Source organism: Copadichromis virginalis, linkage group LG7, assembly GCF_057382275.1.
Source record: "Copadichromis virginalis isolate Kocher_CV1m ecotype Utaka linkage group LG7, C_Virginalis_male_GT1.1, whole genome shotgun sequence".
NCBI lineage: Eukaryota > Metazoa > Chordata > Actinopteri > Cichliformes > Cichlidae > Copadichromis > Copadichromis virginalis.
Window position 1 is genome coordinate 54,272,705 of NC_140624.1, and position 16,388 is coordinate 54,289,092.

The following is a 16,388-nucleotide window of genomic DNA, read 5'->3' on the forward strand; positions in this document are numbered from 1 at the left end:
TGACACGGAGCTGGAGGGTCCTAGTGCGCCACAAGTTTTTTTAAGCCTAAATAGTCTAACTAAAGATGCTTTTTTACAGGAGGAAGATAACTAGAAGGACCAAACATGTTTACATATATCTATTTAGTCTTATCATTAAAGACAATACGAGGTTGCCCTTTGTTCAGAGAAGGTAAAGAGACGCTGTAAGAGGGAAACTATACTGAAAAATCTGGGAAATGCCGACGCTTTTCCTAGATTTCCAACGGACATGAAGGCAGCACAGATCGTGACACTGGCTATGAAATTTCCATTTTATATTTCAAGAAAACAGCTCCATCTTCAGGCTATATTTTTTATCGAACAAATTCAACAGCATTTACCCTGTAATTTTAACTTAGCTAGCAGCATCAGTTATAATAATTTTTGAATCACAGTTAAATAAAAAAACAAACAAAGACATGTAGCCTAGGCCGTTATAAATATCAGTGAATTAATAATTAATGAAGAAAACATAAAAAACATAAATACTGAAGCATACGCCAGTTTCGTAAAATATATTACTTTATTCTTCAATATAATATATAGAAAGTAGCCTACATGTTTGCTTAAAATGTTCCTATTCAAAGGAAAGAACAGTAGTTCTGAACCATTTGTTCCACTAGATGGCAGCACACAGTAGAACTGCGTCTTCTCTGCCTTCAAGGTTAGATGAAGAAGTGAGTATTGCAGTCAGTGCGCTGCTGCCTCCCAGCGTACAGCAGCTAGTAGATTGGTCTGTCTTTAAAATACATCTGTTTCCCCCCTTTTTAAAAACTAGTGGGTAGTTATTTCTGTTAATATTTATATTTTTTCGGATGTTTAACAAGGACCACACGACTAAGCCCGAGAAGAACCGAGGAAGTGCGAGGCTTTAGAGTTTTTGGCAATCCTTTTGGGCTGCCTTTACTCTGCTTTTATTATCGGCTGTTTTCCAAGAAGGGATTTTTTTTCGGCGACCCGAGGAAACATGAGCTTTCTTTTGTGAGTTACAACCTTTCGATACACGCTTATTTTGTCTCGCCATTTAGCTTCGTGTTTGGGAAATGCCAGCTTTGCTGCAACAGCTAGAAAGTTAGCTAGCCGTAGCGTTTCAAGGGCTTAGACTATTTCCTGGACGTACCTCGGACTGCTACTGATTCGCCTTATTTTCTGTAGCTTTCACTACACTTTCAAATTGTAATCAATACTAATCGCATATTCATCGGTACTTTAAGGCTAGTGGTTACAGTTGACCAAAAGAGAAATTTCACCTACTTAGAACAGGTCCACTGACAAATTGCCTCGAGAGAGATGGAGGGTTTTGATTGTGACTTGGATATTTGCTGGTGTAAACACTTTGATGCCACCGGCTAATCTAACACAGCACTGCTACCGCTAAACGCAGCAAAGTAACACCACAGTATGTCGTCGATATTTAGCCAGCTATTAAAATGTCTGTTTGAGGTAAGCTGAGAAACGTCAGACACACCTACTCTGATAGTTTGTAGTTAGATTGAAGAAGATGAGGTCTAGATTTACTATTGTTGTTGTCATCTTAATTTTTGTGTACTTGGTATATATGGGGAGGCTCGAAGGAGATGGCTAATGAAGAACAACAGTATCCTGATAATGGCACATACTTATTTTGAATTACAGAAATGCTACAGGATATTTTGGGTCGGATCTTGCCATTAGAGGATGCTCTAATTAAACATTTATTTTGTGTGTCCAACCCATGCTGTGAGGACTCACAAATTCTTGTTTAATGGGGCAGTGAGATCAACTGAATACAGTACCTCTACAAATAGCCTCATTATACAGAGAGGGGCCACACTGTTCACACACACCCACTTACATTCTGCTAAACTCAAACGAGCTTAAGCTCCCTTTGACATCTTTTTAAGAAAGTCACAACTTTTTTTTTGAAAGGTCACCTCACATTAGTGTTCGGGGATCTCATGATTTCTTATCATATCTTTCTGTCTTTTTGTTTATTCTACCTTTTGTCTTCCGGTTTTATGTGTGACTCACACAGTGGAAATCGTTCATCCAAAACATTCAAGCCCAAGAAGAACATCCCGGAGGGTTCTCATCAGTATGAGCTGCTGAAACATGCAGAGGCTACTCTGGGGAGTGGAAACCTGCGCATGGCAGTCATGTTGCCTGAGGGTGAAGACTTAAATGAGTGGGTCGCAGTCAACAGTAAGCACTGAGTTTTATTTATTTTTCTTCTCTCTTGATACACCCTTTTATTTTAGGTTTAGATTCCTGGCTAAAGGGGCTCAGCACACTTCTGAAAAACATTTAATATCTTCAAGTCTTGTTCCTGACTCTTAATTAGTCCAAATCATGAGTCAGTTGCGAGCGAACTATCAAGCTGTAAGATCTTGGCATTGCTTCCAAAGACCATGTGCATTCATGCCAGAGCAGCCACCGTGAATGTTAAATAGACTTTATTGTCTGTGCTGTGAGCGCCTTGTTTACTTTCCTCTAAAAGGAGACAAATGGTCAGTGGATGCTTAAATCCTCATGCGTCAAAAAGCCTTCAGGGTTGGAGACAATCACGAGCCCAGCCTTTTAACACGTGATTGTCTGTCAGATGCTTTCTTAAGAAAAAATTTTAGGCGTGCCCAATTTCTAGCTTTGTTAACTGCACCTCTGAATTGCTGCCGCCACCGCTGCTGCACTCCTAATATTTGTGCTCTCCAGATTCACAGAGGGGTAGAAGCAAGGTTGGCTAGTATTGCACAAGCTGTTGCAGCTTGCACAATGAGTGAAGTCAGAATAAAAGTGCTGTGAGCAATAACTTCTCCCACCACCAAGCACAAATGACTTTTCACATGATCTGTGTTCACGAGAAGCCGTCCACTTCATGTTTTTAAGATTGTTTTGCATGTACTGGATAGCAACACAGTCCTGTGGCAGCTGTTCAACCCCAGATGGATGGATGGATGAATGGATGGATAGTGACAGTAGAAGGAGAAGTTACTGGCATGCAGTAAAAGGTCTCCAGGTACAATTGAACATGGGGAAATAATCTGACCAGTATCTTAACCAATTGCCTAGCTGGATACCCATCTGTTCCCTTTAGGAACTATTTCATAGTAACTGTTGGAGGTAGTACCCTCTCTTCTCCAGTGTCTTCACTTAGAAATGCGTTATTGTGATCCTTTTGAGACCTTTTCCAAACATAAGAGGAACAGTGAGTAACACAGTCGACAGAAAAGCGCTAATGTTGGTCAAACATTGGCTACAGCAACTCTTAACATTAGCCCTGAAAGTGGAACCATGCATGGAGAAATGAGTTGACAGTCGTGTCTTTGAGTCTTTGAGTGGGACAAGGAAATGCAATGCAGTTTTGCCTCGCCCAAGCATTACATTGAAATCTTTGCTAGGATTTCCCCCTCAAATTGCTGTTGGGTATGCGTGACACAGTGAAGCAATGTGGGTGAAAATAAAGAGGCTGAAGCAAGATTACAGGAAAATAAAGGACCACAGGAAGAGATAGCGTTTTATCACTGACTGTTACATCATTTTAGGGTTCTTATTAGCTTTATGAATGAAAACAGAAAAAAGGTTTGAGGTTCATCTGTTAGAGCTTAGCATCAGGTATTCCCCAGACGGATTTTGGCTCCTGAATTTTTAGTCTATTTTATATCATTAAGATAATTCTGCTTTCTCTCACTGGTATAGGGCTGGATCATATCATATCGTTCACGGTAATACCAGTATAATGTTGGGCAACGATAAGAGAATGAAATATCATGATAGAATATGGGTAAAATGCGCATGCGCAGTGCCTTTGTTTTCATATGTACATGGCGGAAAAAGCATTGCTGCGACGGAGAATGAGGAGGGCGAAAGCGGATCGTCAAATGAAACGGATGAACCAGAATTGGTTTGTAAAAATGCTGCAACTTCAGTGGTGTTGAACTGGTTTAGCTTTCGTCTGTTCAATAAACAACAAAGCACTATTTTTGGTAGAGCATGCTAGCGGGCCGTCGTTATTAACGTGTTTTTTGGAAAATATGGCACACTTAAAATCAATCCTTTGATTTTTCTGAAAATCAACAATGCCCCTTATAATCCCGTGTGCCTTATGTATGAATTCTGGTTGTGTTTACTGACCTGGAAAAGATTTTATGTGGTACACGGCACTCGTAAATCTGTCAGATGTTTTAGTACGACTTTGCTAAGCTACAAACCTGCACCGCTTGATGGATTGTCGGGGCATGGTCATATCGCCCTGCTCTACGCTGGAATATTCATTTCTAGGCTGTAATCACATCAGTATGTTTGGTGGCATAAACAGGAATTTGGACTATTGGCTTTGTACAGCAGCATACAAAAATATTCTGTCAACTATGATTGGACAGTTTTTTGTTTTTAAAGGGATCTCAAAGTGAACCTGACAAACCACATGCCATGACAACTGGTCAGTATGGGTTTTTTTTTTTTTGTGTGCGTTTTGTTTTTTCAATGGGATTTTTAAGTTACACTCTCAACCCAAATGCTGCCAGTGCTTAAAATGGATCTCCCCAACTGATGGGAAGCCAAAGTTGGCTGTATGCCACTGGGAATGAGTTGTAGCACAGTTTGTGCCAGATAACTGGACTGTGCACTGGTCTACAGTTTTGGCCTGGGTGGTGAAATAGGGATAGGCACAGTGCTGTGGGGTAATCTGATGCCAGCAATCGGTGCTGGCAAACACTACAGTTGGTGTCATATAGCAACACTTTTTCATCCCCAGGGCCAGAAACTGCCTTTCTGTTAGCAAATATTGTCCTTGCAGAAATGTCCTCAAGTAACCCTTTTCACTGACGCACTATTGGTGCCCAATTTATAACTTGTCCTGCAAATTTTTCCACCCACAATAATAATAATCATCATAATCATAATAGTGCCATTACCAAAAAGCTGGAACCATTGTGGGAACAGAAAAATATATTGCCAAAAGTTAAAAGTAATGAAAGGGAGTAGTACAAGCAGTATACTGCTGAAGGAGGTGTGAAAGTGTCCTTTCGTGTCTGTGCCTTAACACCAAGGAGGTAGTCCCCACACTGTTTGACCATGGTTTGTGTCCAAATGGGAGTTTTGTGTTCTGTTCTGTTTTCAGTTTTTTGCCTCCCACTTTCACATGCTGGTTAAGTTTAGACTCTGAAAATTATATTTGGGGGTATCAAGTTTGTTTAGCAAGTGTGCACATGTGAGTGGTTGGTTCACTATTATAACTACAGAGTAGAGGTGAAAGGAGGCCTTCTGCAAATCACTAACACAGGAGTGTGTGATGCACTAGAAATGAAAACAAGCTGCCTAAACACAATTTTAATGTTTTTCTTTATTTCACATTTTTCCAGCTGTGGACTTCTTCAACCAGATCAACATGCTGTATGGCACCATCACAGATTTTTGCACTGAGGAAAGCTGTCCAGTCATGTCTGCTGGTCCTAAGTAAGTGATTAAAACTCATAAAACTAGCCCATGGGCTATTCTTCAGTCTTTGTTGTGTGACGAGACTGAGCAGGGTCAGGATTTGGAAAATGCACTTGTCTTCATAATCGTATACACCCTGTGACATAGATCTTTTTGTTTTGGACTCCCGCTGTCACGGTAGATTTGCAGCAGATGTCTTTTATGTGCTGATAAAAATTTAGATTTAATTCTACAAAGGAAAAAACGCCTATTAGAAAATGTTTGGTGACTAGCATCAACTCTTACTCGAACCAGGACAACTTGTATATTATCTGCTTATTGAGAAAGACCACTTTGCTACAGTTGATTACATCAGTGTTGAATAAGTCCAGATGGAGACCATAACGGGGTTTTTCCTTGCTCAGAATGGGCCTCTGGCTAGGGACTGCTCGCATAAGCGTGATTAGTGCTTGTAGTTACTGAGCCACACAGGCCAGTTTGATCTCAGCTGGGCCATACTAATAAAACAATCGCATGATAACGTACCTTTCATTTAATATACAGAAGTTTACGTTTAAAGATCCACCTATTAACAAACAAAACACACGATTATGTGTGCATTAGATGTGCAGAAATCATTTTTCTCCTGTTTCTGAGAATTTGATTAACATGAATATTCATTATGCTCAATTAAGCTTTTGTTATAACACTCGGGATTTTCTTCCTTCTCTTTTGAGTCAGCCAAAAATTCCTCTTGGTATAAATGTGCTCAGTGTGTTTTTCATTGTTATTTCCTGTAGGTATGAGTACCACTGGGCTGATGGAACCAACATCAAGAAGCCCATCAAATGCTCTGCTCCCAAGTATATTGATTACCTCATGACTTGGGTGCAAGATCAGCTCGACGATGAGACGCTTTTCCCTTCAAAGATCGGTATGATTCACTTTGTAGTTTCTACCAGCCTTCACCTTCAGTTATCGTTTTAATGCACATGTCGTACATCAAACAATAAGGTGTGTGGAGATTCAGAATACATGCACAGCCTTTTTTATTACCAGAGAAATCCAGCTCCCACGCAAAATGAATGCATGCAAGTAATAGAAATGATGAACTTAGCAGAAATGTGAACTTTTCAAGTTTTCCTTATTTAAATGTAGCGGTGCATTTGTCTTTTTTAATTTTATGTAATAACCTAACACATTTAGAGATCTTCCTGGATGACAGTGTACAGGATTGTTAAGTGGTAGTATTTGCATACCTACAGTTATCAGCCTCATAACTAGTTGTGGCGTGTGCAGTCTAAGGTGGAGTTTTATTGCTATTGAATGGCAGCCAGCATAAACTGCAGTCTGATAGACCCAGTACATATTAGTAGAAGTGGTGAGTGTGCTGCCCTGGAGGTACACAATTCACTCCATTGCCTATGATCTGTTGTTCACTTGGCCAGAAATAACCTCAAAACCTGCCAGCATCTTCAAGGTTCCTTGGAGGTGTGTGTTGTGATGAAGTACCCATTGCACACATGTTAAAATCAATTCGGGGCTCAATAAGCGTGCATTCATTTGTTCAGCATCTGAAGCTTTAATTTACTCGTCCTAGTGTCTATATTGACTTGTACGGTAGGTGGCTCTCTGTAGAAGCCTCTGTGCTCTGCAGCAGTTTAGTTTAGTGTTTATTGTTGAAACTAAAACTTTCTTTCCTGCAGATGAATCCTCGGCACAGTGAACATGAGGTGTTGCTGTGTTGCTTTCATCACTCTTTGTGCTTCCCTAAGATCATGCTGTGGCCTGCCTGTGCAGACTGCAGCATTTTCACAGGCAGACTGTAATGTAGCTGCATGTCGAGCTCTCTGGTGTTTTTTCGAAACACTTTCCTTCTCTTTCTTTTGTTCCCAAGGCGTGCCCTTTAAGCGTAATTTTATGTCTGTGGCGAAGACCATTCTGAAGCGTCTGTTCAGGGTCTACGCCCACATCTACCACCAGCACTTTGACTCCGTCATGCAGCTGCAAGAGGAGGCCCACCTCAACACATCATTCAAACACTTCATCTTTTTTGTTCAGGTAAAGAATCCCTGATATCTGACTAATGCGGCACGTTGCTAACAAGGGCTGTAGCGTGTCGAGTCATGGGGTAATGCTTGCTCCTTTTTCTTTTGTCTTTCACAGGAGTTCAACCTCATTGACAGGAAAGAGCTGGTCCCACTACAGGAGCTGATTGAAAAACTGACAACCAAGGATAGATAAACAGCCCTGTAATCCTTATTTTATTGCTCTTCTAGTTTTTGCACAGATACCCACCCACCCCCACCCTGGCTATATGTATGCAGTATGTACTATTTCCATTTGGGGAAATGTTTTTAATAAGGCCAGGAAGAAGGAAGGGTGTTGTTAGGTTAAAGGCACCAGGACTAATGCTATCAGGGATTAAGTTAATTGAGCAAACCACAGATTAACATTAGCTGTATGGGGGAAAAAAAAGAAATTTCCCTTATATTCTATCACGGCTTACTTTAAGATAAGATGGATATATGTTTATTAATTTTCTACCTGACTGCACAGATGTTTTGTTTTTGTCCCACTTGAATTTAAGATAACATACTATTAGGTTCCAGCTCCATCATAGAAGAGAGCAGCGATTAAGCAGAGATGCTGTATCATAGGGTGGTGTGATAAATAACTGAATATTATTGGTTTATTTTAACATAGAAGGATCTTGATTTGATTTGATCTAGGTTTGCTACTGTCCACATCTGTAATATCATAACATCAGTCACAAAAGAATCCTAAGTGCCTAGCATGGCTCATAATTGCCCTAGTATATCAAAGGCCATATAACACTGATGTGATTGATTCATTCAATTTTCCTCACCACGTCCCTTTTAAGTTTGTGCTTCTTACACCCCCACCCCTATTTTTTTTCCCTATGTGTCCTGTAACTTGGCTCAGAATTATTTCTTTATTTCTTCTGCTCCTCGTCGACTTTATTTAGTTATAAAGTCTTTTGGCCAAGTTTTATAATGTGCAGGCTATGATACATGAATGTGTTGTGAAGGACATAGAAGTGAAGCTAGAATGATGTTATGCTGTAGCAGGGACTAAGAAATGACGAATCTTGTAGCATGGTCTAGTAACATGTCCCTGTGTACTAGTTTTTCCCCTTCAAAAACTTTGAAATAGTAACAGGTTTTAGAAGAACTTTGAAGGGATGAAAAACCCGAAATTGTAGGGAAATAGATGTAGAAATCTGTGTTTAGACTCCACTGTTTGAGACATGCTAGCATTATGAATTGGATACAGCAGAATCCCTTGTTATCATACTGGCTGTAAAGCACTTTGAACAGTGTTTCTGATCTCTATTTTTTGAATGTTTTCTTCCTCCTTGCCCCATGCCCCACCCCCACATGGATTGGCTGTGCTTTGGGAGAAGCTGTACCATGTGACTGACCATAGTTTATTTCATTTAACTCCCTCTTAAATCAGCTGAAAGGCACAAGTGAGACTTCTTATTGCTTTCTTTCTTGACTGGTTTGTTGTTGTGGTGATTCGAAGAGGAGATTCATGTACCTTTCTCCAATCGCAAAGTGTAGTTTTTGACTATGCAATAATTGACACGACACTAAAAGGGGATGCCAGTTGGCTCATTCATACTTTATATCCAATATTGAGATTTCTTTATAGGTCTTCTGTTTGGGTGAAGGATGCATACAGAAGTGCTTCTCTGTCAGGTTAAGTTAAAACAAACAAACAAAAAAAAAAAATGAACGGTGACATGAATATTTTATATCTGAAATTTGTCAGAGGTATAACACTTATAAACGCACATGTGTAAATACTGAGAGTTAGACACGTCTTGGAAGATTCAGTAAGCATGGAGTGATAGTTTTTGGTTAAACGAGTGCATTTATACCTTTTAGAGGCTGCTTCCTTCTCCCTTTCTTTGGATATTAAAATCTTGTTTGTTTTGATTGTTCAGTATCTTCTCATTTCCAACTTACTTAGCTTATTATGATGAATGTTACTGCTCACCAGATATCTGAAAATGTAATAGAATATCGGTCATCCTGCAAGCATCTCATCCTTATGAAATGCCCGAAACATAGCCTGTTGCCTACGGTTTTTCCTCCTCGACTGAAGTAATTGGTGAATTGTCTGTAAATAAAGGCTTGGTAGGGGTTTTCAATGCTACTGAATTGATTTATGCTGTTTATAAGGCAAATAAAGGTGGGCTTGACTCTTTGAAAAACTTGTATGTTCATTATGTACTGTGAGCTCAGCGCTACTGGTGATCAGAGTAAAGCATTTAATAAAGTACTGTACTCAAGTACAGTTGTAACCTTTTTTTTTTTTTTCCTTTTTTTTTTAAACTGCTTTATGCTGCTTTTCGTGTCTGTGTGTGTCTGTCTTTAAGAAAATAAAAGAAACCCAACTATTATCAAAATGAAACTTTCCCGGTTAGGTATTTTGAGTTTCTGAAATGTTTAAATCACATGGCACCATTATTGTGCAATAGCAATAATAGTATTGCAGTAAAGTATACTGCAATTTATCACTTCCTTTGCCAATATGTGTTTTATCCAATAAGACACACTTTACTCTTTATCAAGGTGCCCTGGTCTTGTGGCTGTTTTTCAGCACAGGACCTGGGCACCTTCCAGTCATTGAGTTGACCAAGAACATCCCTGAATACTGAAGTATTCTGGAGTAATATGTGAGGCTGTGCAGCCAGATGATGATCCCAAGCTCAGCAGTACAATTATTGAAACAGGAAAGAATCAAGGTGCTGCAATGGCCCAGTCAAAGTCCAGACCTCAACCTGACTGCGATGCTGTTGAGAGGCGTTAAGAGAACTGTGAATAAATGTAAGTAAATGTCTACAAATCTCGCTGAACGGAAGCAAGGTCGTAAAGAAGAGTGGGCCAAAATGCCTCCACAACAACATGAGCGAATGATAAAGTCATAAGAAAAAGATTGCTTCAAGTTATTGCTGCTAAGAGTGGTTATACAAGCTATTCAGTCAAGGTGTGTAACATGGAATAACTGCATTTAAACTATAGTACAATGTTCTCAATGAAAGAAGACATCTAATAAAACTTAAATAGCCCCAAGTCTCTAAATTGACCTGCACTGCTCACGTAAATGCTGTGCGATGCTGCAAGTTTGTTATCAATCTCATGCGAAGTACATACAGGGACAGTCTTGCCGTCTATAAAGGCAGTTTATGTAGAGGAGAGCAATGTGTCATGATTTAATAAAATAGATGTGGCAATCAACACGAAAGGGTTCAGACAATTTTCATAGCGTGTTTGATGGGGTTTTTTCACTGCCAAAAGAATAAAAAAATATATAATACAGTTCAATGGGCTAAATATTGAACTTGGAGCACAGAAACAAACCATCAGTCTGATACCAATACCAGCGTTCTTATCGATATTATTGGTTTTTAGATCGATCCCCTGAATGACTTATTCATGGACTCTGGTTCCACCCACTTCTACCTCACATTGAGTCTTTAATGCAGTTCAGAGAAATATTTTGAACCTTTTTACTAAAACCATGTGTGTATTTTTTTATACTAAACAAATTTTACATATAAAATACAATGAAATTAGATATTTGAAAATACTGTTGGACTACATTATTGTAGATATCAGCATAAAAACAGTTGCACGGCTCACCAGTTACAACATTGAACTCGTGTTTACGCATCCATACGTGACAGACTTCATAATTTAGTACTTGAAAGTCGTGACAGCTCATTTGTTAAACATTTCTGAATGAATTGGGAGTTACATTTGTTTCTTCTTCTTCTTTTAATTACTGACGTAAGCAACAGCTGCTTCCGGGGCGGATACACGGCTGTGCTAACTTCCGCTTCCTAACGTTGAGCGCGAAATCTAAAACAACAAGCTGACATCCTAGCAGCTGCCGCAACATCCTAAGGAATATTTTAAAGATCATTTTAAAAATATTTAATAATTTTTGCGAAGATGTCTTTTACTCCAAAAAGGCCATGCCCAGACCCAATGAACGACTCGATGGAGAAGAGAATAAAGCGGATTTCTATCGAGGGGAACATCGGTGAGTGCTGCAGCTTATTGCAAAAGTCACATTTGACAAAACAAAAAGTTCAGTGTAAAGGTTTAATGTCCGCAGATGGATGTCAGGTGCTGCTCGGGGTACCTGTGTGTAACAGTATACAGCTTCAGACGATGTACTCCTAATGTACTACTTTTGCCGCCAATTTGCTACTAGACTATTCTTCTTCTAAGAAAATATTAAACGACATTGCACCTGTGTGACGCATAGCTAGGTCTATGCAGTACGCTATATGACACGAGTGAACTTTAATTTGTGCTTCTTTTGCGTTCAGCGGCAGGCAAATCTACCTTTGTTCGCCTCTTGGAGCAGGAGAGCGCGGACTGGGAGGTGGTACCAGAGCCGATCGCCAGGTGGTGCAATGTTCAAACAACTGGCAGCGACTTTGAGGTATTAAAATAAAATAAGATTCTATATTAGAGTCGTTTAAAAAAAACTTTTCTGATGTTTACATAAAATCTGCTTTCTTGTCAGTTTATGACAAATTTGTGAGTAATTTAATAACCAGCACATTATCGTGCATTCAGGAAGACGTAATAACTGGGGAGACTCCCCATCTGTATTTAGAGTGCAGCTGCTGTCTGCCCTTATACAGTATCTGCGTGGCCACACACCCAGAGGGACAGATGGTCCCACTGTGGGCGGATGAATGTATCATCATCATCAGGCCAAACATCTGACACCCCCCCCCCCCCCCCCCACACACACACACACACACACACACACACACACAACTGGCGACCTGTAACCTCACTTTCAGCCTAATATTCATGGTCTCTACATGCCATAAGGATCCCCCCACCCTACCCCCAGCTACCAAGCAGTGAGAGGGATATTGAGATACTCTTCTCCATATCAACCAAAAATGCTTAAACAAGTGACTGGTGTGTTGCATTTGCACTGTTGTTATATTATGGATGACTGGATACAAGTTACCAGTCATTCATAATAAGTTAGGTAGATCCTTCATTGTTACCAGTTTTCATTCAGCCCAGCAGAGGTGGGAATCATCAGACAACCCACGATATATTACCACAATATGATGTTATTGTGATTTTTTTTTTTTAATTATTATTTTGATTGTATTGCAGTAACATATACTGCAATTTATCACCTTTTTTCAAAAGTGATGTCCTCAAACGAGTGAACTTTAATTTGTGCTTCTTTTGCGTTCAGCAGCAGGCAAATCTACCTTTGTTAGATTTGCTAGATTTGTTCATAAGATTGTCAGTATCTGTCTTGTCCAGTATTTTCACTTTGTGCTGCAACACCAGATTACATTTGCAGAAAGGTTGCTTCCTATCAGGCAACTGGTGCAGTTGCCCTGCAGTCAATTAAAATTAGTTGTGAGTGTGCAACACCCTCAAGCTCAGGGTGGCCATTTAGTTACCACTAGTTGCAATTTGTTGCAGAATGTGGGGGGGAAAAAAACCTACTGCTAGTGGCCAGTTTAAAGAAGGTAAACACTTCAAATAAAAATATATCATATCAGCTCACATGTACACTTTTTGTTGGTAATCCAATAAATAGTGCAAAATGGTGTCGGCACGCTGTAAAATGATAGTATGCAGGCACTATCAGAATACACTGCTTCTGCTGAACCATTCAAGGGTCCTCAACAAGTCTCCACTACTGCCACAACTTTTAAAGGCAGTGGTCAAAGCGCCCTCTGCCAGTCACTGGACCAAGTATTTTTGGAGAGCAATGCCAGTGAGGAACAAATCAAATTTAGAAAAATGGTTTAGTGCTTTTCTTATTTACTCACTTACTAAATGTGGGCTAAGATGTTTATGGAAAAGCCAGCTTTGTTCAGCAAAAGACAAAGCTTAAATGATTTACAATACATCGGTAAATAATAATAACTATCACTCGTATATGACACATTAAACTGTATAAAGTAAGATGCCTCGGATTGTCTTAAAGGACCTGAGTTCAGTGCTTTAAAAAGACAGCATATGTGGCATAAAGTTGTATTCTGATATTTGCAAGATCTAAAAAATGTTATTTTGGGGAAAGGTAAAGAAACGTGTGCAAAGAGTTTCCATCAGTAGAGCTTGGTTGGTAAAAAATCAAATAGCTGCTGCTTTAGCCATGTATTCATCACATGCCTTTTTTTTAACAATGGGGCTATGTCACAGCTTACAGTGATTCACCTTTTTGTTACACATGATGACAAAAGGCTGCATTTATTATCTCTAAGTCATGAAGGTGTGTAAAATGAAACAATGGGATTTTTATGTTCTAGGAGCTGACCGCATCTCAGAGGAGTGGCGGGAACGTCCTGCAAATGATGTACGAGAAGCCAGGGCGGTGGGCTTACACTTTCCAGAGCTACGCCTGTATCAGCCGGGTGCGTGCCCAGATCAGATCAGCCAACGGGAAGCTCAGAGAGGCTGAGAATCCTGTGCAGTTCTTTGAGCGGTCCATCTACAGTGACAGGTATCGGACCTATTGATGAATATGTACGCTTGATAAAAATATTTTTCTCATAGAAATTTTCACTGTGAACACAGTGTAGGAATTTTTACCAGGCTTTAGAAACCTTTGTAAGAATTCACTTCTTTCCCACCACAGAAACCAGCCTCTGATTTATTTAACCCCTCAAAACAATTACAATTTAAAACATCCTGTGATAAATGAAACAGAATTGCTCATCCTTTTTTTTTATGGATTCATTATATCTTAGGTACATCTTTGCAACCAACCTATATGAGAGTGAATGCATGAATGAGACCGAATGGTCCGTCTACCAGGACTGGCATGGGTGGCTGCACAACCAGTTTGGCAAGCACATTGAGCTGGATGGCATTATCTACCTCAGAGCCTCACCAGAGGTAACCTCCTCCTTTGTACTGCACACGTTTATACCTAAATGACAGTGTCCTTTAATAGAAAGTTCTGCAATTTTCATCATTCATGATTTAAAAAAATTATAATAAAGCTCACAATAAGCAAAAAGTTCACAGTGTTCTTCTTCTTTGGTGTACAGAGATGTTTAGAGCGGTTACACCTGAGAGGTAGAGAGGAAGAGCAAGACATCCCTCCGGAGTACTTGGAGAAACTTCACTTCAAGCACGAGAGCTGGCTGCAGCACAAGACCCTGACGTAAGCAGACTGTTCAGTCAGAAACTGTGTGCATTTATATGAGGAAAACAGATGTACTTGTATGATAGGAGAGGCTTTGAATAAGCATTGGAAACCCCCTACTCCCCCATTCATGCAACAGCTGGAGGGGGGGAAGCGAAGGCTCGAACAGCGATACATGTGATCTTCATCTGCGTCATTGGCTTTGTGTGACGGGCTGTTTCTTTGCTCCATCATGTGTACATTTCCTTACAAAGTTTAATGTCTTCATTTCATTAAAAACAGTATGCAGTTTCCCACAGTGGGAAACTATAACGTCTCTAACTGCATGTTCTATATCATGTCTTCCCACAGCATGGAGTTTGAGTATCTCAATGACGTGCCGGTCATGACGCTTGACGTGAATGAAGATTTTAAGGGAGATAAAATCAAATGTGCTAACATGATCGAGAAGGTTGGTACCGTTTCAGCCTGCGTAAAGATCAGAAATCATCAATTAATGCTTTCATTACTTTTCATATACTGTATTTCCATGTATGTTTTTGCACGTTTCAATAAATCGCTGCATCTGCCTCATTTTCCTAGCAAAATGGAAATAAGCAACGAGTGGCTCAACAGGTTTGAGCAGCACTGTGTCAAAACACAGTGCTGTAAAAAGATGTTTCAAATTTACTCGCTTGCTGTTATAAAAGAAGACAGTTTGGGCAAAATGCTGCATGAGACTGAGTTTCTTGTGATTCAGGGCTCAGTGATGCAATAAAATGCTTGAGCACTGGCATTGGTACTTTTACTCGAGTAAACACACACTGCGCTTGTTCATGAACCAGTTTCATGTTGATGCTATCAGCTGTGGTTAACTCAGGCACTTATTTTCACATCAGACACAAAAAACCCTGTTCCACACACAGCTTGGTGCTGTTACATAAACCCAACTGTTATCCAAGGAGGGGAGGGGAAAAGAAATCCAAAGTAATGATCTGTGCCTTTGTTGGTTTAGATTTTAATGCTAATTTGACGCCTTTTTTGTTTTTGTTTTTTGCTTTTTTGTAGGTCAAAGAGTTCTTGAGCACGCTATGAGCACCACCACAAAGAAAAGAGTGAAGACTGGATGGCTTTTAAAGCATAGACAATGACAGTTACTTGTCTGTTCAATAACTGAAAAGAAAAGAAATTTTTGGTTGTTGTTTTTTTTAAGTGTTGTGTATTTATCAGCATTAATGTGCACAAATGAGATTGTAATGTATGTCCACTGATAACAATGACAGTAAACTTGTTATTTTTTTTTTCCCCACCGATTGCACAAAATCAAGTGTCACACGTGTTCTTTCTCAGCTCCAAATGTTTCTTGGCACTCTGTGCAGCTCTTCCAGAAGATGTCGCCAGTCTCCATTAAAGCTGCCCGGCTATTTCTGAGCGCTCAGCCTGCCTTGACCTGGTAGCTCCAATAGGATTTGACTAAAGCTATCTGACATTAGCTTCTTTCATTTTTACTTTTAATGCCTTTTTAAAAAGCACAGAGTAGAATGGATCACCAAGGTGGAAACATCTCATGACTTTTTGTTTGCTTTTGCTCTTTTTGGCAGTTCCGGGTCCAAAATAAATACCCATCCTCAGCAAGTGTTCAAATGAATTATTTAAGTGTAACTTTTAGAATGTTGTTAGCAGGATTTGTTTATATATTTCCTGTTAAGCAATAAAAAACTGATTTTGCATGTTTCTGTCTATGGTCAAAGTTGTTTTGATGAAGTAATGGGGAGCCAATTTGTCAAGTTTTAGTCTTCTGCGCGCCTCCCAGC

General features: G+C 39.7%; 2 protein-coding genes across 2 annotated transcripts; both read left to right on the forward strand.

Annotated features, from left to right (window-relative positions):
• The first annotated feature begins 686 nt into the window (after window positions 1-686).
• LOC146706154 (MOB kinase activator 1B) lies at window positions 687-9,789 on the forward strand. The gene is made up of 6 exons (XM_085464203.1): window positions 687-1,002; window positions 2,036-2,202; window positions 5,358-5,451; window positions 6,213-6,346; window positions 7,310-7,473; window positions 7,579-9,789. Exons 1-6 carry the CDS (start codon window positions 989-991, stop codon window positions 7,654-7,656), a joined length of 651 nt encoding a protein of 216 aa, XP_085320329.1. The 5' UTR covers window positions 687-988; the 3' UTR covers window positions 7,657-9,789.
• Window positions 9,790-11,250: 1,461 nt separating this feature from the next.
• Window positions 11,251-16,304, forward strand: dck (deoxycytidine kinase). Its single transcript, XM_085464207.1, has 7 exons — window positions 11,251-11,490; window positions 11,783-11,898; window positions 13,754-13,947; window positions 14,195-14,342; window positions 14,498-14,613; window positions 14,947-15,046; window positions 15,643-16,304. The coding sequence occupies exons 1-7, from the start codon at window positions 11,400-11,402 to the stop codon at window positions 15,667-15,669; spliced, it is 792 nt and encodes a 263-aa protein (XP_085320333.1). The 5' UTR covers window positions 11,251-11,399; the 3' UTR covers window positions 15,670-16,304.
• The last annotated feature ends 84 nt before the right edge of the window (window positions 16,305-16,388 follow it).